The 22,904-nt window shown below is 40.6% G+C and overlaps 1 protein-coding gene across 4 annotated transcripts in view; it reads right to left on the bottom strand.

Moving 5' to 3' along the window:
* The window catches only part of Sou (required for meiotic nuclear division 5 protein souji), a 32,879-nt gene that overhangs the window by 8,331 nt on the left and 1,644 nt on the right, over positions 1 to 22,904 (bottom strand). The window contains exons 2-7 of one of the 4 annotated variants that reach the window (XM_076201421.1): positions 20,559 to 20,701; positions 20,291 to 20,425; positions 17,675 to 17,812; positions 17,183 to 17,315; positions 10,638 to 10,803; positions 5,830 to 5,956 (exon numbers count right to left, since the gene is read on the bottom strand). In XM_076201421.1, the coding sequence (XP_076057536.1) occupies positions 5,830 to 5,956; positions 10,638 to 10,803; positions 17,183 to 17,315; positions 17,675 to 17,812; positions 20,291 to 20,425; positions 20,559 to 20,701 (842 nt within the window). Of the gene's footprint in view, positions 1 to 5,829; positions 5,957 to 10,637; positions 10,807 to 17,182; positions 17,316 to 17,674; positions 17,813 to 20,290; positions 20,426 to 20,558; positions 20,702 to 22,904 lie in introns of all 4 variants that reach the window. The other 3 variants (XM_076201420.1, XM_076201423.1, XM_076201422.1) reach the window with 3 other exon arrangements.

The raw sequence follows: 22,904 nt of genomic DNA, 5'->3' as shown, positions 1-22,904 counted from the left end.
CTCATGTTCACTCCTTCCACACCTCTTTTACTAGTCTTTCTTCACTCATCCTTTCCATGTGTCCAAACCATCCTAATACTCCTCCTCCTCATTTCTCACTCTATCTAGCATAGTAACCCCTATCATACTTCGCAGGCATTTCATCTCAAACACATTCAGACTCCTTCTCTCTTATGTTCCATGTTTTTGCCCCATACAGTATTGTCAGCACAATCACTCCTTCATACAATCTCCTCTTAGCATCCATTCCCAAATGTCTATTTCTAATTACACTTTTTAATCCACCAAGGCATTTACTCGCTTCTCTCAATCTACATTCTATCTCCACCCCCACTCCTCCCTTTCCTGTCACATTCGCACCCAAATATCTAAAACTATCCATTTCCTCGAGTCTCTTTCCCTTAATACTCACTTCCAGTCTGCTGTCACTCTCTCCCCTTGTACATCTCATCACCTTACTTTTACCCACATTTATCTTCAGCTTTCTTCTTTCACACACCTTCCCAAACTCTGTCACTAACTTCCTCAATCCCTCCTCTGATCCTACTACAAGCACTGTGTCGTCAGCAAACAACAACTGGCTTATCTCCCACTTTTCTCCATTTTCTTTAGCCTTCTCCAATCCCTGACCCACTACCCTTGCATTCACCTCTCACACCACCCCATCCAGGTATAAATTGAACGGCCAGGGTGACATGACACATCCCTGACAAAGTCCCACCTTTACCTCAAACCATTTCTAATCCTAACACAGGCTCTACTGATGATGATATGGTTTAACGTCACACACTCCCCCTATCGGGAGGCTAGGATGGTCTCTACTACTCTCGTAAAAACTCTTGACTGCTCTTAAACAGCTTTCCTCATTCCATATATCTGCAAAACCTCACACAGTGCCTTCCTGTCATCCCTGTCATAAGCCTTTTCCAGATCCATAAAAACCCAAAAAACATCCTTACCTTTTCCTATAGCTTTCTCACATATCTGTCTTACCACAAAAATCTGATCTACACACTATAAATTTGATAATTTTTTTTATCTTCTGTCACTTCGGAACCAATTAAAGGATTTAATAGCAGTAAAGTGCAATGAATAGCTGATTCTGTGTACTATTGGTGGGTGTGAGAGGTAGAGAGCATGGACGGCTGGAAAGCACTGGAATACTGGAAGAGAGTGACCTGCATCATGATTTGTGCCACATCAAAAAATTTGGAAATCTTAGCTGCAGCTCAGTGCTCCTTGAATACTGTGAAGGCTGTAAGATGTGAGCTGGAGAATTGCAATGATTTGGAAGCAGTGGCTAGTAGGAAGGATCATTGCAGGCATTCCGAGTCTGTCTGCACATCAAAATTCAAGGAGGGAGAGAAAAAAAAAAAAAAAAAAAAAAGTGCGGCAACATCCAGGCAAGGCAAAGTGGACCTTGGTGAGAGAGATGGGCATTGGAGGGTTGACTATGAAGAAAGTGCTGAACGAGGATCTTCGCTACTCTTCATCTAAGAGGAGCAAGGGCCAACTACTCACTGCCAAGGCCCAGGAGATCTGCCTTACGAACACCAAGAAACTCCTCAACAAGGTCAAACACCCAATTGAGTCAGGGATGTTCTGGTTCTTCTCAGACAAGAAGAACTTTTGGGACCAGTTGGACAATGCGCAGAACAACAGGTGGCTAGCCTACAGTTTGCATGAAGTCCTACTCTTCATGAAGATCAAGTTCCCTCAAACTATGATAGTCTTTGGGTGTGTTTCCAGTGATGGCCACGTCATGCTGCCCCACATCTTTGAAGAGGGACTCAAACTCACTTTAGATGGCTATATTGAGTTGCTGTCCACTGTTGTCAAGCATTGGGTGGAGAGGGTGGGTGTGGGAAGGCCATACATGCGGCAGCAGGACTCAGCTCTGTGTAACACCTCCAGGAAAACCCAGAAGTGGCTAAGAACTATGACTTCATCAGTCCCAACATCTGGCCCCCTAACTCGCCTGATTGCAACCCCATGGACTATTATGTGCGGGACGCAGTTTAAAAAGACACCAATCATACAGCCTGCAACATCAAGGACGAACTGATTACCAGGATCAAACTGGTGTTCAGGCATCTCTCGAAGGACACCGTGAAGGCCATGTGCTGCAGGTTCAGATCCTCTAAGAGATGCACTTTGAATTTTGAGATAAATAATTTTTTGGCCAAGATATGACTTTTTCTTTCCTTTCCGAAAAAGTGCCAAATTCATCCCAAACACCCTGTATATACACACATACAAGATCAATAAAAGTGGCTTTTACTTACTTGGACGAAGAAATGGCAAAGAAAATACTAGTCACACGGATAAGGCCAAAATTGGAATATGCAGCGACACTACGGTCACCCAGTACTAAAAAGAATATAAAGAAAATTGAGAAAATCCTGAGAGCAACTACGAAGATGGTCCCAACATTACCAAAACTGTCATATGAAGACAGATGGTCAATACTAGAATTACCGACTCTGGAACAAAGAAGAGAAAGAGATGACTTGTTGACCATCTACAGAATTATGAAAGGTATACAAGTCCTGGGTAGAGAAGACTTACTATATTGGTATAAGAGAAGCACGAGAGGACATGGAAGAAACTTCAAAAAGGATAGTTATAGAAGAGATCTGAAAAAGAACAACTTTCCCCACAGAGTGGTGGATGCATGGAACATACTTGATGAAACAATAGTGTGTGCAAAAACAATACACAAATTAAAGGACAAATTAGACATGGCAAGATACAGACACAGGACACCACGAGCATTGCTCTCCTTCCAAGATACAACTAGGTAAATACACACACACAAAGGGAGGTAGCCAAAATCAAATGCATAAATTCACTCCTACCCATTTCATCCCCATATACTCGACTCACATATATGTATGTATATATATATACAATATATATATATATATATATATATATATATATATACACACACACACACACAAATATACAGCAAAAGCTATTTTATCCGTTATTCTCGTATCCGGCTCCTTCTTATAACTGGCATATTATTCACGAGGAAATAACAATTTTGTATAAAAATGTAAAAATTTGAAAAAATAAAATTTAAAATTCCAGCGCCACTCCCGCTCCCGCCAGAAGTAGCACGCACTTTTCCCGCCATCTCCCACAAATCCCGCCGCTCTGTCAGGCCCAGTGCCCACTGTAATAAGACGCCTGATGTTAAGCGTGCGACTGTCTATTAGCAACTCTCTCAACACACAAACACATACCGACAGCAAAGGAAGGCAGTGATGGCTGAGTTGAAGGATATGCGTGTTAGTGCTAAGCTTAGCATCACTGATGAAGCTCTTCAGGAGTGGATGGAGGTCGACAATGACGAAGCTATCACCCCCACACTAACTGACGACGAAATCATTCAGGCAGTGATTGAGGAGAAGCATGGTAAGGAAACAGAGGCTGATAGTGAAGAGGAAGATGACCCAGAGCCAAGAGTAATGTGGAAGGATGCCGCTAAAGGATTGGCAACATTTATCAAGTTTGCGGCGCAGTGCACCTACATGGGGACTCAAGACGTGATGTCTCTTCACCATCTTCAAAATGAATTATTAATGCAGAGAGACAAACATTCTAAACAAAGAAACATACGTGATTTCATGAAAATAAATAAAGATAAATAAATATGAATATACTGGTAAATAAATAAACAACAAAAGTGAAGCCATTGAATGAATTTTATTTAAGTACTCTATGAATAAAGGCAATAAATGTATTTTTTTAACCCCTTCCATACGGTGCCGCACACGTAGGCGTCATGAGGAGCAAGTGGATTCGCGACCCTGCCATATCGGCGTCTTGATTATATTTATTGTAGTTGCCCCTGTGTTTTTACATTCTCCCAAATGCGCCCTGAATCCCATTCTCTGTGGTTTTCAAAATTCGCGGGTGAAAGAGAGAACGATCGATATAAGCGGTGACTATATTTTATGATGCGAGTATTATTATGACACGTCATACGGCTGGCATTGGCTGCTGCCCGCGAGATTTAAGTCCCGTACTGAAGTGGTTAATATTCCTTCTCGTAACCAGGATTTCCCCTTTCCGTCACGTCTTTGGTCCCACTCATGCTGGTTAAAAGAGCTTATACTGTATATATATATACATACATATACCAAGGCTTTTTCCCCCTTCCAAGGGAGGTAGCCAAAAAGGGAAAGGCATAAAAACACTCCCACCCATTTCATCCCTAAATACACTCCACACCCCTCCCACCCTTCCTCTCATCTGAGCACCTCCTGGATGACGGGTCATCCCTGCACCCTGCCCACCGCCCTGGGTCAGAAGCAGCGTCGCAAGACACAGTACATCCACAGCAAGGCCGCTTCATTTAATCGGCGACCCCTCCTCTCCGTCCCCCTTTGCATATAAGGCGAGGACGGGGAGAAATCCCTTCGGGCTGCGTCAAATTTACTCACACATACTACCCCCCCCGCACATTCCTCCTCATGCAGTCACAACATCATCCATATACAACCATTCTCCACTCACCTCTGTCTTCCGTCCTCTCCCTTCCTTCCTCAACAGACATTCCCCTCTTCCCCAAAGCCCCCTTCACCCCATCCATCCACCTCATCCTAGGACGTCCCCTCATGTTCACTCCCACCACATCTGCCTTCCATACCTCTTTTACTAGTCTTTCTTCACTCATTCTTTCCATGTGTCCAAACCATCCTAATATTCTTTCATCAACCCTATCTCCCAAATCCTTTTTCACCCCTGTTCTCCTCCTCACCTCCTCATTTCTCACTCTATCCAGCCTAGTAACCCCCACCATACTTCTCAGACACCTCATCTCAAACACATTCAAACTCCTTCTCTCTTCTTCTCTTATGTTCCACGTTTCTGCCCCATACAGTGCTGTTGGCACAATCACTCCTTCATACAGTCTCCTCTTCGCATCCATTCCCAAATGTCTATTCCTCATTACACTCTTTAAACCACCAAGGCATTTACTCGCTTCTCTCAATCTACATTCTATCTCCACCTTCACTCCACCTTTTCCTGCTACACTTGCACCCAAGTATCTAAAACTATCCACTTCCTCCAGTTGCTCTCCCTTAATGTTCACTTCCAGTCTACTGCCACTTTCACCCCTTGTACATCTCATCACCTTACTTTTACCCACATTTATCTTTAGCTTTCTTCTATCACATACTCTCCCAAACTCTGCCACCAGCTTCCTCAATCCCTCCTCTGACCCTGCCACAAGCGCAGTGTCGTCCGCAAACAACAGCTGGCTCACCTCCCACTTTTCTCCATTTTCTTTAACCATCTCCAATCCCTGACTCACTACCCTAGCATTCACCTCTCGCACCACCCCATCCATGTATAAGTTGAACAGCCAGGGCGACATAACGCATCCTTGACGAAGTCCCACCTTTACTTCAAACCACTCACTCTCTCCATTTCTAATCCTAACACATGCTCTACTACTCTCATAAAAACTCATATATATATACACACACATATACAAAGGGCTTTTCCCCCTTACAAGGTAGGTAGCCAAATTCAAAGGTATAAATCCACTCCCACCCATTTCATCCTCACATACTCCACTCCCATATACATACATACATATATATATAAAACACCAACTGTTAATTCAATTTATGACCTGCCAGCAAGAGAGAGAAGGGTAGGGTGGGATATATATATATATATATATATATATATATATATATATATATATATATATATATATATATATATATATATAGAGAGAGAGAGAGAGAGAGAGAGAGAAAGAGGATGAATTATGATGAAATAATAATAAAAATCTTTTGGACTTACCGGTAGTTCGTCCATCAGACTTACCGGTAGTTCTTCCTTAGTGTTCCACATGCTGTGCACTTGCCGCTGCTGCATCACCTGCTTGATGTTAAGTAGGATAGGCAGTGCAGTGCAGCCCGCATTTATGCTGAGAAAAGATCACTATATATTAATAATGTCCCTCTTCAAGTGCATTTCAAATCCATTAATAAATTATTTCTACATACATACATATACCAAAGGCTTTTTCCCCCTTACACAGGGGGTAGCCAAAAGGAAAAAGGCATAGAAATCACTCCCACCCATTTCATTTCCCTTACATTCCACTCCCCTCCACCCTCCTCCTATCTTGGCACCTCCTGGATGATGGGTCATCCCTGCATCCTGTCCACTGCCCTGGGTCAGAAGCAGTGTCGCATGACACAGCACATCCACAGCAAGGCCGCTTCATAAATTTGGCGACCCCCCCTCTCCGTCCCCTCATGCAGAAAAGGAGAAGATGGGGAGAAATCCCTCATCTCCCACCCTATTTCTAAATGATTAAAATCATTTTAATAATCATTTCACAAAATATTGTCTTATATTCTGGAAATAAGATATATAAATTATGTGTCATTTTGATAGATGGATAAGCTTTCCAGTTAGGACTTGAACCCTTGCATTAGCAACAGCTTATTATGAAGCAAAGACAATATACCTGAGCTACCAAGATCATACAAAAGGAACGACCTGGACTACGACCCGGTAGTTCTTCAATGGCATTTGGGTAGCTCAGTCTCTATTCTATTTCACCGAGTCTTTATTATGGTGAGCCATCCAACAAGTTGTGTCATTATGACAAATGGATTAACAAACTCTGCTGCTAAGACTCAAATCCTTGCATTAGCTACTGCTTTTTATGAAGCCTTCCTGTCTACCCCTGTCATAAGCATTTTCCAAATCCATAAGGGTCCAAAAAACATCCTTACCTTTTCCTAAAGCTTTCTTACATGTCTGCCTTACCACAATAATCTGATCCACACAACACCTGCCTTCCCTAAACCCATGCTATTCCTCACCAATTACTCCCTCTGGTCCTCTCCTAATCCTTTCAATTAAAACCCTCCCATAAGCCTTCCCAACTACACTTAACAAACTGATCCCTCTGAACCATTGTAAAGCAGAACTGTACAGGCACTCCTCCAGTCCTCTGGTACTCTACCCTCCCTTAGACACACATTAAACAATCCCACTAGCCAGTCCACTATTACTGTACCTCCCTTCTTCAGACACTGAACATGACACCCATCTAACCCAGGTGCTTTTCCTGTTCTCATCATTTTCAGAGCTACTTGCACCTAATCTTTTCTTATTTCTCCTCCATTTTCCTCTCCAATCACTGTCATTTTCTTAGCACCTCCCACTCCTACCACCAATCCCTTCCAATTCTCTTCCACATTCATCAGCTCTCTAAAATACTCTGCCCACCTTCCCCTTACTGCCTCCTCTTCCATTAAGATCTGTTCATCTGTGCCTTTTACCTTTTCTTCACTACTTGCCTTACCTCCCCTTCCTTTCTTGATTTCCTACTAAAACATCTTTTTATTAATTTCAAAATTTTGTCATATTCCTCCCCATTTTACACCTGCTCTCCTTTTTGCCCCTTTTATCTTCTGTTCTGATTCTCTTGTGACTCCCTCCTTGAAACATCCCCACTCCTCCACTCCTAGTTCTACTTTATCCTTCACTCCCTCCCACTATTCTCTTAGCTTGTTCTTACACTCCTCCTTTTCTTTCTCATCTAAGTAGTTCACTCTAAGCACCTCCTTACCTTCTGTCCTTTTCCTCTTTCTCCATCTATCCTTCATTCTCAATTTACTTTCCACCAAAAAATTATCTGATATTCTCATACTCTCTCCCCTTAGAACATGTACATCCGAAACTCTTCCTATTCTTCTCCTGGTTACCACTATATAGTCCATTAAAGCCCTATCTACCACTCTTCCATCCACCACCCTCTCCCATGTGTACTTATGCTTGACTTTCTTCCTAAACACTGTTTGCTATCATCAACTCTCTTTCTAAACAGATCTCCACCAACTCTCCACTACAATTTTTTCCTGGCACTCCACACTTCCCAACCACTCTGTCTACTGGTTAATCTCCTTCCCTAGCATTGAGATCTCCCACTACCACCACTACATTGACATTTCTCCCTAACCCCTCTATGCACGCATTTAAATTTATCCAAAAAGCCTCCCTTTCCTCTACACTCTTTGCACTACCAGGCCTATATGCACTTACAAAAACCCACATCTCCCTTCTCAGTTTCACCCTCATCCACATTAACCTTGAAGAAACCTCCTTTCACTCCACCACATGCTTACCTATCTCTTCACTTACTAACATAGCCACCCCTTCTCTCCCTCATCCTCTCTTCACTCCTGAGACCCTCCCTACTACACTCCCAAACTCAAACTCACTCCTTCCCTTTCAACTTTAATTCACTCAATGCCAACACATCCATCTTTCTTTTTATAAACATACTACCTATCTCTTCTCTTCTATCACATCCACACACATTTGAAGACCACCTTAGGGTTCTGGTTGGAAAACTCCCAGACCCTCTTATGTCTTTTTTTTTTTTTTTTTTTTTAGGAATGTCCCCTGTGGGGCTAAATAGAGTAGGATACCTAGTTCTATCCCTATCCTGATTTTGCTTTTTATTACTGGGAACACTTGGTGGCAGTATTCTTTCTCCCCTACCACAGGGTTCAGCAAAAAAGGAAATGAACATTCAGAGAAGTGGCACAAGACAGTATTAAGAGTAGGGGGACAGCATAACGGAGAGACAGTCACAGTATAATAAAGTAACATAATTTCTTTATGAATAGATATATCCTCTATCGCAGACAAAAATAATGTGTGGCTCTGGTCCATAAGGGCATTCCATATAGACCCTCAAGTATCAGCTGCATGCTACTGAGCAGATCTTAACCTCACAATAACATGCAGCCAATACCCCAGACTGTTACATAATTCCCAAAATACTGACTGCAGTTAATACTCCAGTACATAGTATATCTAAATCAACTGTTCCCAGCTACCTAAAGGCCACAGGTCTTCTACAAGAGAGACTAGGGGCAATGAATTGATTAATTTAAATAAACTAATTCACTGAAATTAATGATACATTGTACTCATTTTGCCGTCCACATTATGTACTTAACAAAACACTACTGATATAAAATTAATTGTAGTGCAGGCCCTGTACATGAACACTTTGCTATAGTAACAAACAGTTTTCCAAAATAAAATAAAATTTGTATTTAGAACAGAATTTCAAACACTGAACCACAAGCTGACTGGTATTTCATTTGTATGTTCTCTATTTCCTATATGCTTTTATGAGAGGGGGTCTCGTTGGGGCTTGGAACAGATTTACACAACAAATAATGTGGTTGAGATTGATGTTCTAAAATGAGGGAGCAACTGAGGATGAGATGGATGGATGAGGTAAAAGGGGCATTGGGAAAGAGGGGAATGTCTGTTGTGAAAGGAAGGGAGAATACAAAAGATAGGGGTGAATGGAGAATGGTTGCATATGGATGATGCATGGAAGGGAGTGGGTGGGGGATGGGTGAGGGAGTATGTGTGAATGATATTTTGACACACCCCGAAGGGATTTCTCCCCATCTTCTCTTTTTCTGCATGAGGGGACAGAGAGGGGGGGTGGTCGCCAATTAAATGAAGTGGTCTTGCTGTGGATGTACTGTGTCTTGCTACATTGCTTCTGACCCAGAGCAGTTGGCGAGATGCAGGGATGACCCATCATCCAGGAGGAGCCAAGATAAGAGGGAGTGAGGGGGGGGTGAATGGGAGTGGAGTATGTGGGGATGGAATGGGTGGGAGTGGATTTTTATGCCTTTGTTTTTTGTTATCTCCCTTGTAAAGGGAAAAAAGCTGTGGGTATATGTGTAGAGACCCTACTGTAATATACTGAGTCCTAGGAAATGATAAAGTGCTAAGAATTATCAATACATCTCCTGCATATTAGAGCACAAAACTGAAAAAACAGTTGAAGAAAAAACTTTTGGAAAGATCACTATATCAGATATTCTACTAACAAAATATGTTTTTGTAACAATCAAATTAACACCATTAGAAATACAAAGCAAGACAAAACACTAAAGAAATAAAACATACAAAAACATCAATTAGGTATACACAAAATGAAGTAAATAATAATGAACAAGATTAAGAGAGTTAGGCAATTGTTCTTAAGAAAAAAAAAATGGTTGAGAAATTACTTGACAAACAAAGACAAGAGAAAACACCTGCCTCTTGGTCACAAATAACACAATCATAATTGTTGCCTTACCAATTATACAGGAGATTTCAAAGATACAATTACCTCAACCTCACTGTACATACAAAAAAAATAGCATGGTTAATAACCCAAAATGTATTAATCCCTCCAAACAATGACATACTTGAGAGAGAGAGAGAGAGAGAGAGAGAGAGAGAGAGAGAGAGAGATTGAAAAAGAGAGTGAAAATGAAAGTGAGAATGTGAGAGAGACAGAGTGAGAATGAGAGAGAGTGAAAATGAGAGAGAATGAGAGAGAGAGAGAGACGTCAATATAGTGAACCCCCATTAGCCTATGGTATCCAATCCCCTCAGATGAAGTATTACAAAAATAAGTCAAGTGTCAAAAAGAAAAAAGAAAAAAAAAAAGTCCACATGTCCTGGGCTTAACATTTAATCTATTTATTATTATTTTCTAAGGTCTCCTGACATTAATATAAACCACAAGGGACACTGTAAGCAAAGAAATAAATCAATCTCACCATACAGACAATGGACTATCGACAGAAAGTCCGAGCAGAGCACAAGCATCTCGGGTGAAGACATCACAGATTTCTCCCCACTGCGTTGAACTCAGAAGCTCAGCATAAGGGGAATTCACCAAGCCCTCTTTCACATACAATAGACTCCCCATAAGATTCTGAATTACTGCTGAAAAGAGAAATCATCAAGAAAACAAATGACCTGGGATTTTTTTTTCTAAATATTTAACAATGAATCACAATAGAGTAGGTAAGAATACCATACAGGTGATGGGAGGTTTTGATGATGACTGATAATCAGATTAAGAGAGTATTATATGTTTGTTGACCAATTTTGTTTATCTATGAGAATGGTTTGTATCTATTAGGATAAAGATATAAACCATTCCCAAACCTAAACAAAGACTGGCTGTACTTTTAAACCTTCTGGCAGCTCCAGCAAATGCTATTTACCATTAGAAGGTAGATTTTTACCTCTGATGTTCTAGTTAAGTGTATTTGGCTTATCTGCTTATCTACAAAACCTACCAATATTTTTCATAACTATAATTTACATACATACATACATATACCAAAAGCATTTTTTCCCTCTTACACAGGATGTAGCCAAAAGAAAAAGGCATAGAAACCACTCCCACCCATTCCATCCCCTACATACACACTCCCCTCTACCCTCCCTCGTATCTTGGCATTTCCTAGATGATGGGTCATAACTATAATTTAACATAGTTAATGGAATTTTTCTTTCTAATGGTAGAAAGCAATTGTCATGGGTGGCAAAAAGGTTTAAAAGTACAGCCCTAGGGGTGATGAAGAAGAGTTAAGGTGGGTAGCATGTATACCTAACTAAGCGTTCTTCAATTTGAGATAAGTCCTCAATTATAATAGTATGTCATGTGTCTATGATCCATCAACCTCTTCAATAAGAGTCAAATTCTCGCACACAGCATCGGATGCCTAACGTACAATGCATCATACTACTTGCATTATAAAATATGAACTCACTGATGTATTACAGTACTACCTCTCATTAACGGACTAAAAGGGGGGTAACGGTGTCCATTGATTTGGAGTGGTTTTGGGTGGCATAGTGGCACAGCACTACACAACAGCACCAAAAACACAGCAAAAAACACTGCAAACACAGCTAATTAACGTCCGTTAATGAAAGGTAGCACTGTACTTATTCTCGTTCACTCTGAATATTAACAACCACAGAAAACATGATCAAACCAGTTCACAGAATTCAAGGGTCACTCAGCTACAAAATAAACATAATCAACATGTTGACGTATGTATGTATGTATATTGCTATATTGGCTACCTCCCTTGTAAAGGGGAAAACATACATACATACATATACCAAGGCTTTTTCCTCCTTACAAGGGAGGTAGCCAAAAAGGAAAAGGCATAAAATCATTTCCACCCATTCCATCCCTGAATACACTCCACACCCCTCCACCCTCCCTCTTATCTTAGCATCTTTGGTATATGTATGTATATTGCTTTATTTTCAATTAATAAGTCTATTTATAAATTAATTGATAATAAATTTTAAGATTTGAGTTAGAAAAAAAAGGGACTTTTGGTTTAAATACTAGTGCCGAGAAAATTCGGTTTCACAGATAGGCAGGAGAATTATAAGCACACATTATTTAGGATTGATGGGAAAAGTTGCAGGTATGCAGATGGGCAGGAGTTCACTGTACTCCATCTTTTCTACTCTAGTATTGATATTCCCCAACACCGCTATATTGACAATCCTCCCAAAACTCACTAAGCACTCTGAAAAAAAAAAAAAAAAAAAAAAAAAAATTCTCCTCACTACCAGGTCCACATGCTATTTTGAAAACCTACACCTCCCATCCCAGTTTCACCACAACCATGCACATTTAATGATCAAAATTTGAAGTTTCTGGTTGGATTTCTCCCAGACTTAACGTAGGATGAACATACAGAGAACAGGAGCCCTTGTCCCATCAATGCATCCCACTTTGTCAACTTTAACAACTTGCAAGGGAATCATAGTGGCAGTTTTTTTTTGTTTTTTTTTTCAGAGGGAAAAAGGGCGTTGAGAAAGAGAGGGACGGCTATTGAGGAATGGAGGGAGAAGACAGAAGATAGGGTTGAGTGGAGAATGGTTGTGTATGGATGATGCTGTGTTGCATGGAAGGGAGTGGGTGGTTTGGGAGTGGTTATGTGTGAATGATATTCTGACACAGCCTGAAGGGATTTCTCCTTGTCTTTTCTTTTTTTGCATGTGGGAATGGTGATCGGGGATTTGCCAATTAAGTGAAGCGGCCTTGCTGTGGATGTGCTGTCTTGCTGCATTGCTTCTGAACCAGAGCAATGGGCGAGATGCAGGGATGACTCATCATACAGGTGGAGCCAAGAAAAGAAGGAGAGAAGGAAGGGTGGTAAATGGGAGTGGAGTGGGTGGGGATGAAATGGGTGGGAGTGGAATCATGCCTTTTGACTTTGGCTACCTTCCTTGTAAGGGGGAAAAAGCCCTTGGTATATGCGTGGGCAAGATGCAGGGATGACCTATCACCCAGGAGGAGCCAAGATAAGAGGGAGGGAGGAGGGTGAATGGGAATGGAGTATGTGGGAATGGAATGGATGAGAGTGGATTTTATGCCTTTGTTTTTGGCTACCTCCCTTGTAAGGGGGAGCTGTTGGTATATGTATCAAATGAGATATATAATGATGGAAGAGGTAGAGGACAGTTTCAAGGGGGCAGCATAGAGGAGGGACAGTTGTAGTACAAAAGTAGCATCATTCCTCTATGATTAGAGATATTACATACATACATTTACCAAAGGCTTTCTCCCCCTTACACAAGGGGTAGCCAAAAAGAAAAAGGCAAAGAAACCACTCCCACCCATTCCATTCCCTACATATTCCACTCTATCTCTAATCAAACTAAGGTTTGATTAGAGATTTTACTTCAACATATACAAATTATGTGTTACTCCAGTCTATAGGGGTGTCTCAAAACAGTCCCTACTGCATCAGAATGCATGCTGTCATGCAGTCACCACTGCATGACAGCATGTAGTCAGTATCCAGCATGGGGATAGGGATACTGAAAACAATAAAAGTTTAGAAATTACAACTCAAATTACAAATCTCAACTAAAACTTGTCACACAAAGTAGCATGCATTGAGTACATAAAGGGATATCAGGAATTACATTTTTCCTATATCTATAAATTCACTTTTTGTTTTAAAAATTTCCACTCAATCAAGCAAATCTCAACTAAAACTTGTCACATAATGTAGCTTGCACTGAGTGCACAAAAGGATAACAGGAATTAAAATCTTACTATATGTACAAATTCACCTTTTTCTTAAAAATTTCCACTGACAATCAAGAGATTAGTGACTTTTAATGAAATATTCAAGTTCCCCATTTTGGTGTGAAATGGACAAGGCTCAGCATTTTAATTTGAATCATTAGACAAGTCAGAATTTTGTCTATATCAATTCATCTGGGACTCAAAATGGGAGCCTGCATGCAGTAGTCTTACTAGAACAGCGTTTCTCAACCAGGGTTCCCCGGAACCCTAAGGTTCTACAAAAGGTCCCTTAGGGTTCTGCGAGAACAAGTGAGATAAGCTAATGCACTATTGATTTTTAATTTAATATTATATACGTAATATAACTAAACACACACGACATATTCTTGGGTATTGTAATAATGTAATATAGACATCATCCTATCTAACCTATCATTATGATGAAAATAGAATGAGAAAGATATGGTATATGTGTTTTTTCTTTTTGTGCAGGGGTTCCTTGAGACATGCAATTTATTTCAAAGGTTACGCTAGGGTAAAAAGGTTGAGAAATGCTGTACTAGAATGATGTTGGAGGGATCATTTCCCCACTGGTCATCTTCAAATCCCATGAATACAGTTACTTCTATCTGAAGGTGCAGACCAAATAGGCTGGCATTTGGTTCCTGGACCAGGCCTAAGATTTCTATCAGCTTTAAGTATCTTTCCTCTATTTCTTCATTTTAGGAAATTAACAACCAATGATGGCTTCCATCTTCTTCCACTTCAGCCGATATCACAAAAACCGAATCACATTCATCAGTGCTGTTTATCCATCTAGTCTAATAACAACAGTGAAGGTATCAACATCTTTCTCATCTCCAGTGAGTAGTCTTCCTTGTCTTATTCGTGAAATTTCATTCACATCTTTCACACAAGTAAACATGGGTAAAAACAAAGTGATGAGATCAGCATGAAATGATGAAGGTGGCAGGTTGAATGTGAGTACGAAGGGTGAAAGGCTTGAGAAATAAGAGCTTTAAATGTCTGTGGTTGTACATGGTGGTGAATAGAGAAGTGAATATGTGGATGAATTATAGAGTAAAGGAAGCAAATAAATATCTGGGTGAAATGAATAGTTATGACATATAGGTACAGGAATACCTCACAATTCAACCGAGCTGTGTTCCCAGCTGACTGGTCGCAATGCGAAAATTCGTATCTCGAGGTGGGTTGTACGTGTAAGTACAGTACTACCTCTCATTAATGGACTAAAAGGGGGGTAATGGTGTCCGTTGATGTGAATAATCCGTTGATCTGAAGTGGTTTTAGGGTGACTAAACAACAGCACCGAAAACACAGCAAACACAGCTAATTAACGTCCGTCAATGAGAGGTAGTACTGTACGGGGGTTGTGTTCATGGACCCTGTCAACCCCCTTCCTCAATTATTGCCTTCTGGGGATTTCACATACACCCGACATTTGTTTTACCTGCTTTATAGCACTTGGTCGTACAGTGAGGTACTCCTGTACTTGGAGCTGAATGAAGAAAGGTTGTAAGATGGAAGAATTTAGAGCATGGCACTTCATGGAGCAAACACAAACAGGAAACGAATAGAGCGTTTTAGAGATAAAATGTTTGAGAAATGTAAGTCGTTACAAAATAGCTAAAGTATCGGTGTGGCCCAAAGGAAAGTCTTTTTGTCTGGTCTGTGAATTTCTCAACTTTACTATGGAGGAGGGAGGCCAGTTAGTCCTTTATCACAAGGCATCATTACTTGCGGCAAAGGTCGAGGGGATGGCAGTTTGAAAGAATCCAAAGAGCAGTGACACAAATGGCAGCCACACTATCAAACTTGACATATGAACAAAGATTGGAGAAATTACAGTTGCCAACATTGGAGCAGAGAAGGGAAAGAGGAGATTTGTTGACCATTTTCAGAATTATGAAAGGGATGGAAGTTCTCGATAGAGATACATACATATACGAAGGCTTTTTCCCCCTTACAAGGGAGGTAGCCAAAAGAAAACGGCATAAAATCATTCCCACCCATTCCATCCCTAAATACACTCCACTCCCCTCCACCCTCCCTCCCATCTTAGCACCTCCTGGATGACAGGTCATCCCTGCACGTTGTCCACTGCCCTGGGTCAGAAGCAGTGTCGTAAGACACAGCACATCCGCAGCAAGGCCGCTTCATTAAATCAGCGACCACCTCCCCTCTGTCCCCCCCATGTATAAAAGGAGAAGATGGGGAGAAATCCCTTCAGGCTGCGTCAAATTTTGCTCGCACATACTACCTCACCCCCCATTCCACCTCATGCATCACATCATCCATATACAACCATTATCCATTCACCCATCTTTTGTCCTCTCCCATCTTTCCTCAACAGACATTCCCCTCTTCCCCAAAGCTCCCTTCACCCCATCCATCCATCTCATCCAAGGACATCCCCTCATGTTCACTCCCTCCACATCTGCCTTCCATACCTCTTTTACTAGTCTTTCTTCACTCATTCTTTCCATGTGTCCAAACCATCCTAATACTCTTTCATCAACCCTATCTCCCAACTCCCTTTGAGATTGTTGTTGTTGTCGTTCCCTAGACTGTCTGTCCGAGCAGTCCCTTTGAGATGACCTATTAAAATGGGACAAGAGGGAAACAAGAGGACACGTAATGAAACTAAAGAAAGATAGTTACAGAAGAGACCTGAAAAAGAATAATTTCCCACACAGAGTGATCGATGTCTGGAACAAATTGAACAGTGAAACAGAGAATGCCAGAACTATACACAATTTCAAGAAAAAATTGGACATGGAGAGATACAAAACGGGTCACAACAAGCATAGCTCCCGTCAGGTAAGATACAACTAGGTAAATACCAGCGAAGTTGAATGTTGGTCTGACATCCATGTTGTATTAATGTGGTGTTGTTTCTATATCACCTGCTGAAAGTAGGAAGAAGGCAGTCCCTGGTTGCGAGCTATCCTTCTGTTAAAAGGTGGAGGAAATACACATGAAGTTGATATACGGATATCTTGGATCTGAACACTAAGTGTCAGTCTCTTCGAGTCATCTCTTCAAATGGAAATGAAGAAAATGACAGGATCTGAAGATGAGCAGCAGGGAGATGATTGATATCTTTCTTGCAGGATCATTTTGTGCAGGTTCTCAGTCCTTCTTCAGTACATATATTTAATAGTCAATAAGGTACGGGAGTTTAGCATCCAAGGAGTCTTCTAATAATGTAAACAGTGCTCTTACCCTTTTCATGTTGGTATACAAAGGGGGTGAAGTGAAGTCTTGCATACTGTATGGCCTCTTGAACTTTGTGTGGGCCCTCCTTGATCAACTCGATGAAAGCTAGACGATGTAGCTTGAATTCCAGACTACTGTGCTGTTTAACATAAAAAGAAGTTAACCCAAACTGGAGCCACATATTGACAAAATTGGTCATTATTTGTTACCTCTAACAGTATATATCATATGTAACTATAGTCAAGCCTCAGTATTTGTACATCCTATTTTTGTATGATTCAGATCTTGACGATTTTTTGTCAAATTTTTGTCCCAGTTTTCATACATCTGTAGATGTACAAAAACTGGGACAAAATATCAGTGAAAAAGTAATCAAAAACTGAATTGTGCAATAAATTTGACGTACAAAAACTGAGGTTGACTTTATGTAATTTGATCATGGGTTGGTATAATCTCAAATATAGACATTTTTTTTTTATATATTAGTCACATTCTTACCTGTGCTCTTAATTTTTCTCTGTTTATTTTTGCCCATTCAAGAGCAGGTTCTAATTTTCTTGCCTTAAGTGCATCCAAAATGCGATTCAGTTCGAAGAAAGGTTCTCTCGATTCTTTTTGTAGTTGTAAATCAGTTTCCTGAAATAGAGAAATTACCTTAACCAATGTACATATATACGTACATCCATAAGTACACAAAGACACACATACATACATGTAAATCAGTTTCCTGAGATAGAGAAATTGCCTTAACCAATGTACATGTATACATACATACATAAGTACACACAGACAAAACATACATACATACATAAACCAAGGCTTTTTCCCCCTTACTAGGGAGGCAGCCAAAAAGGAAAAGGCATAAAATCATTCACACAGACAAAATCAAAATTCAAAAATCAATCACACAGACAAAATCAAAATTCAAAAATCAATCACACAGACAAAACACATACACTAAAAGTGCTATTTCACGGTTTACCCCTCTGTGGTAGAGGTTCATAGTTTATACCCAGCACAAAGGTTGACGCCAAATTATGGATAAATTTTTCATCTTTAAAAAGTCAAATTATAACCATAATTTTTGGTAATTGTAGATGAAATGGATGACTCACCTATCTCTTCTGTAAGGGGAAGATGGCATTTAGTAGTTAACATTATGTAAATGAAATAGAATAAAAGATACCATGTTTTGGGTTACTAGGCTGGATAGAGTGAGAAATGAGGAGGTGAGGAGGAGAACAGGGGTGAAAAAGGAGCTGGGAGATAGGGTTGATGAAAGAATATTAGGATGGTTTGGACACATGGAAAGAATGAGTGAAGAAAGACTAGTAAAAGAGGTATGGAAGGCAGATGTGGAGGGAGTGAACATGAGGGGACGTCCTAGGATGAGGTGGATGGATGGGGTGAAGGGGGCTTTGGGGAAGAGGGGAATGTCTGTTGAGGAAGGAAGGGAGAGGACGGAAGACAGAGGTGAGTGGAGAATGGTTGTATATGGATGATGTTGTGCTTGCATGAGGAGGAATGGGCGGGGGGTGGGGTAGTATGTGTGAGTAAATTTTGACGCAGCCCGAAGGGATTTCTCCCCGTCCTCTCCTTATATGCAAGGGGGGACGGAGAGGGGGGGGTCGCTGATTAAATGAAGCGGCCTTGCTGTGGATGTGCTGTGTCTTGCGACACTGCTTCTGACCCAGAGCGGTGGGCAAGGTGCAGGGATGACCCGTCATCCAGGAGGTGCTCAGATGAGAGGGAGGGTGGGAGGGGTGTGGAGTGTATTTAGGGATGAAATGGGTGGGAGTGTTTTTATGCCTTTCCCTTTTTGGCTACCTCCCTTGAAAGGGGGAAAAAGCCTTGGTATATGTATGTATGTATGTTTTGTACCATATGGTAAATCACACAATAACATCACACATCCTTCAGTCCTTTGTATTTTGAACCATTCCCTTATTTCTATTACTTTTATGCATTATCTTGCTTCCCTTGTACACAATTCTGATTGCATTCAGCAACCTTTCAATCATGCTTTATATCTGCAACATTCTCTTGAATATATCTTCCCCAGATCCATAAAAGCAACATACAGATCCCTTTCTTTTCTTTCTGTTTTCTATCTCCTTATATTTAAGTTTTACAAGAACTCTTTACATCACTCAAAATAAATAAATAAATAAATAAATAAAAAATAAAAATAAAATAAATAAATAAAATAAATAAATAAATAATGATGATGATATGGTTTAATGTCACAAACTCCCACCTATCAGTAGGCTACGACGATACCCCTTACAGAGGACTTTGTAGTGTGGAATTTAATGAACCATGCTCTTGGTTCAACTTCACCGGTGGCAGGGTTCGAACCATCGTCCCCTCGACCTTCACCGCAAGTAACGACACCCTAACCCGCTAATAATGATAATACATACATACATATACCACAGGCTTTTTCCCCCTACACGGGAGGTAGCCAAAAAGAAAAAGGCATAGAACCCACTCCCAACCATTCCATTTCCCTCCACCCTCCTCCCCATCTCGGCACCTCCAGGATGACAGGTCATCCCTGCATCCTGTCCACTGCCCTGGGTCAGAAGCAGTGTCGCAAGACGCAGCACATCCACAGCAAAGCCGCTTCATAAATTCGGCGACCCCCCCTCTCCGTCCCCCCATGCATAAAAGGAGAAGACAGGGAGAAATCCCTTCGGGCTGCGTCAAATTTTTTCTCATACATACTTCCTCACCTCCCATCCCCCAACCACTCCCCCTCATGCATCACAGCATCATCTATACACAACCCCTCTCCATTCAACCCCTATCTTCTGTCCTCTCCCGTTCTTCCTCCAAAGACATTCCTCTCTTTTGTAATGCCCCTTTCACCCCATCCATCCATCTCATCCTAGGATGCCCCCTCATATTCACTCCTTCCACCTCTGCCTTCCACACTTCTTTTACTAATCTTTCTTCACTCATTCTTTCCATGTGTCCAAACCATCCTAATACTCTTTCATCAACTCTATCTCCCAGTTCCCTTTCCACCCTTGTTCTCCTCCTCACATCCTCATTAATAATAATAATAATAATAATAATCCATAAGAGGTCCTGGCTCAAACGTGAACTTACACTGATGAGATCTTCTGCAATGGTGAGTAAGCCTTGCCTGAAGAAATGTTGACATATGACTTCATTTAAAAGCTGCTGTTTGGTGCCACTAAATACAGAGTCATTGCTTATACAGCCGAAGTCAGGTGTGAAATTCTGTGAAAAAAAGATTAAATTTGTATTACATACATCCAAACACAATAACAGTGAAAAAATATAACTAGGTAATGGCTACACAAATAATACAAACAAAACTTGTTGTCAATAAAGAGCTCTATGTGTTTATTACCTTATCTACAGCTTTGCCCACTTTCGACACTGAGGAGTGAAGATCTCGATGATCTGTGCTCAAACATGTGACGGCTTCCTTTACTCTCCCAAGTGCTTGAGTCAATATGAGAGCTTGAGCCTCCGTCAATTCACCAGATCCAACTGTTAATAAACATCAATAAATCAATTATGGTCAGAGTTTACCATTACAATAACTAGAATTTCCAGTGCACAGCCAAGAAAACATTATAAATAACATAAATCAGTCAATCAATCTATTGCCATGGTCACTCTTGCAGAAAACCTGCAGCCTCAAACAAACTGCCATAAGCCTATGGATGGGACCTTAAATTACTTAACCCCTTCATTACTAACCCGTCAACCTTACATAAACAAACGTTTCAAACCATCCCAGGAATGGCTGGAGCCTTATGTTTGTAAACACAGACACTTGCCACCACTAGGGTAGAAATAACCCAGAAACCGAGGCCTTGAGAGCCCTCAATACACACAGCTTATAACTGTGACACGTGGGTGTCATGGGGAGCATGCTCGGTTCCTAGCGGGTGCACTCAGCCGTGACATGCAGGTGTCACAAAACACACATCCGGTACTCAAGGGGTTAAAGATGGGATAGTATATTGCTGTTTGGGAATAGCCAGTGTGGGGTATTGTACCATGAGGTGTTCTGTGTCTTCTATGTAGTGGTTGAATCTATGGCCAGGACTATTCTGTTGGTACTGCCTCTATGACAGAGGTGACCTGAGCACAGGCTTGTTAGTGTGGTTCTCTGGTGTAGGAGGGTTATACATATAGAACTTTGCTTGTGAAATTTAATGTGAGGAGTGTGTGCTATTAAGGATTCTGTTGTGTTTCTATCATTTTCATGTGACATTCTATTGGGAGGATTTTGATTTCTGTATGTAGGTTTCGTATAAAGGTGGTTTTGGTGCATCATGTAATTATTCTCAATGTTTATGCAGTGTTTGTATATGATTTGCCGATTGTTGGAAACCATGCTGTGAAGGTGTATTTCTATGTGGTTCTTATGAATTCTTTATAGATGGTTATTATGAGTTTCTTCTTGTAACCCAAAGTCAGTGCTAGAGATAATTTTCAGAAGATTTGTTTTTTTTGTTGATTTTTGTTGTTAGGTCCTTTGCCTATGGGCTCAGTGTCATGGGTATCAAATGTTAGACCCAGAATTTTTGGGTTCTTTCATCAAGGAAGGGTTTGGCCCTTTCATATTACAACAGGGTAACTTTTTAACTCAAGGTTGTCTTGGTGAGCAACGTTACTGTTGACTTCCAGGGTGAAGCTTCCAATCTGTTATTTCTGACCTACTGTTCCACTTTGTACTAGTAGGCTTGGGTACTCTTTGCTGCTATTTTGTATTTATTGTACTGGGTTATTATTGTGAAGTCATCAGCATATGAGAATGTTGGTGTTTATTTCTGGTTCAGGAATTGGTAGGTCGCTTATGAGGAGGTTGAACAATAAGGGTGACCTGGGTGGTTGACCACTATATCAGACAACACTAAATATAAGCTAAATACCACTTTTCCTCTTTTTTATTTTCCTCATTTCAGTGTTCATTCGGCAATGCAGATTTAGCCACTTTCATGTGATTTCTGAGGCAGGAATATTTAATGTCTTTGTTATTTATTTCATAGTACTTGCCTTGTTTTCTTTATTACGGCACTACATCAACAACACATTCCACAATTCTGGGAACCTTTCATATTGCTGTATTAATAGCATTGGCTAACTACTATCCCATTTTCATTTTTCCTTGGATGTCATTTTATTGGCATTGTACATTAGTTCTCTACCTAGAGTGACAAAATATATTTAGGTCGACAAATAGATCTACAGCAGTTTTGGTATGTGTTCTCCACCTTTTATCCATTACAACACTAACTAGACTACAACAACTCTACCGAGATTGGAGACTAAGTCTAGCTATAGCACTCTCACTGATGTGTACACTATTTAGAGAGCTCTAGCTAGAACAAATCTAATCAAAATTTCTACGGTGCACACATACCTTTATAAGGGGGAAGAGCCCCTTGATATATAGATTGTTAGTCAGTAGTAACACATTTCATAGATAACCTAACCACAGCATAACTGGAATATGAAGTGAGATGTCAAGGACTATGACTGACAACTGTATAAAAAGGAATGAAAATTGTGGATCAAAAAGTCTTCTTCAACTATGATGAAATCAGTAGAAGGTCAAGTGCATATGGTATAATATAATGAAAACATGTGTTGGATAACTTTGGTCAGGGTAGTTAATACATGGAACTCCAAAACTTTAGTAGTTACAGCTCCAACTACAGCTATTCCTATAACTACATTA

This window comes from Oratosquilla oratoria, chromosome 18 (assembly GCF_046742065.1).
Source record: "Oratosquilla oratoria isolate Oo_2021 chromosome 18, ASM4674206v1, whole genome shotgun sequence".
In the NCBI taxonomy this organism is placed as follows: domain Eukaryota; kingdom Metazoa; phylum Arthropoda; class Malacostraca; order Stomatopoda; family Squillidae; genus Oratosquilla; species Oratosquilla oratoria.
The sequence above is the reverse complement of the archived record's forward strand: the minus strand, read 5'-3'. Positions and strand labels throughout refer to the sequence as shown.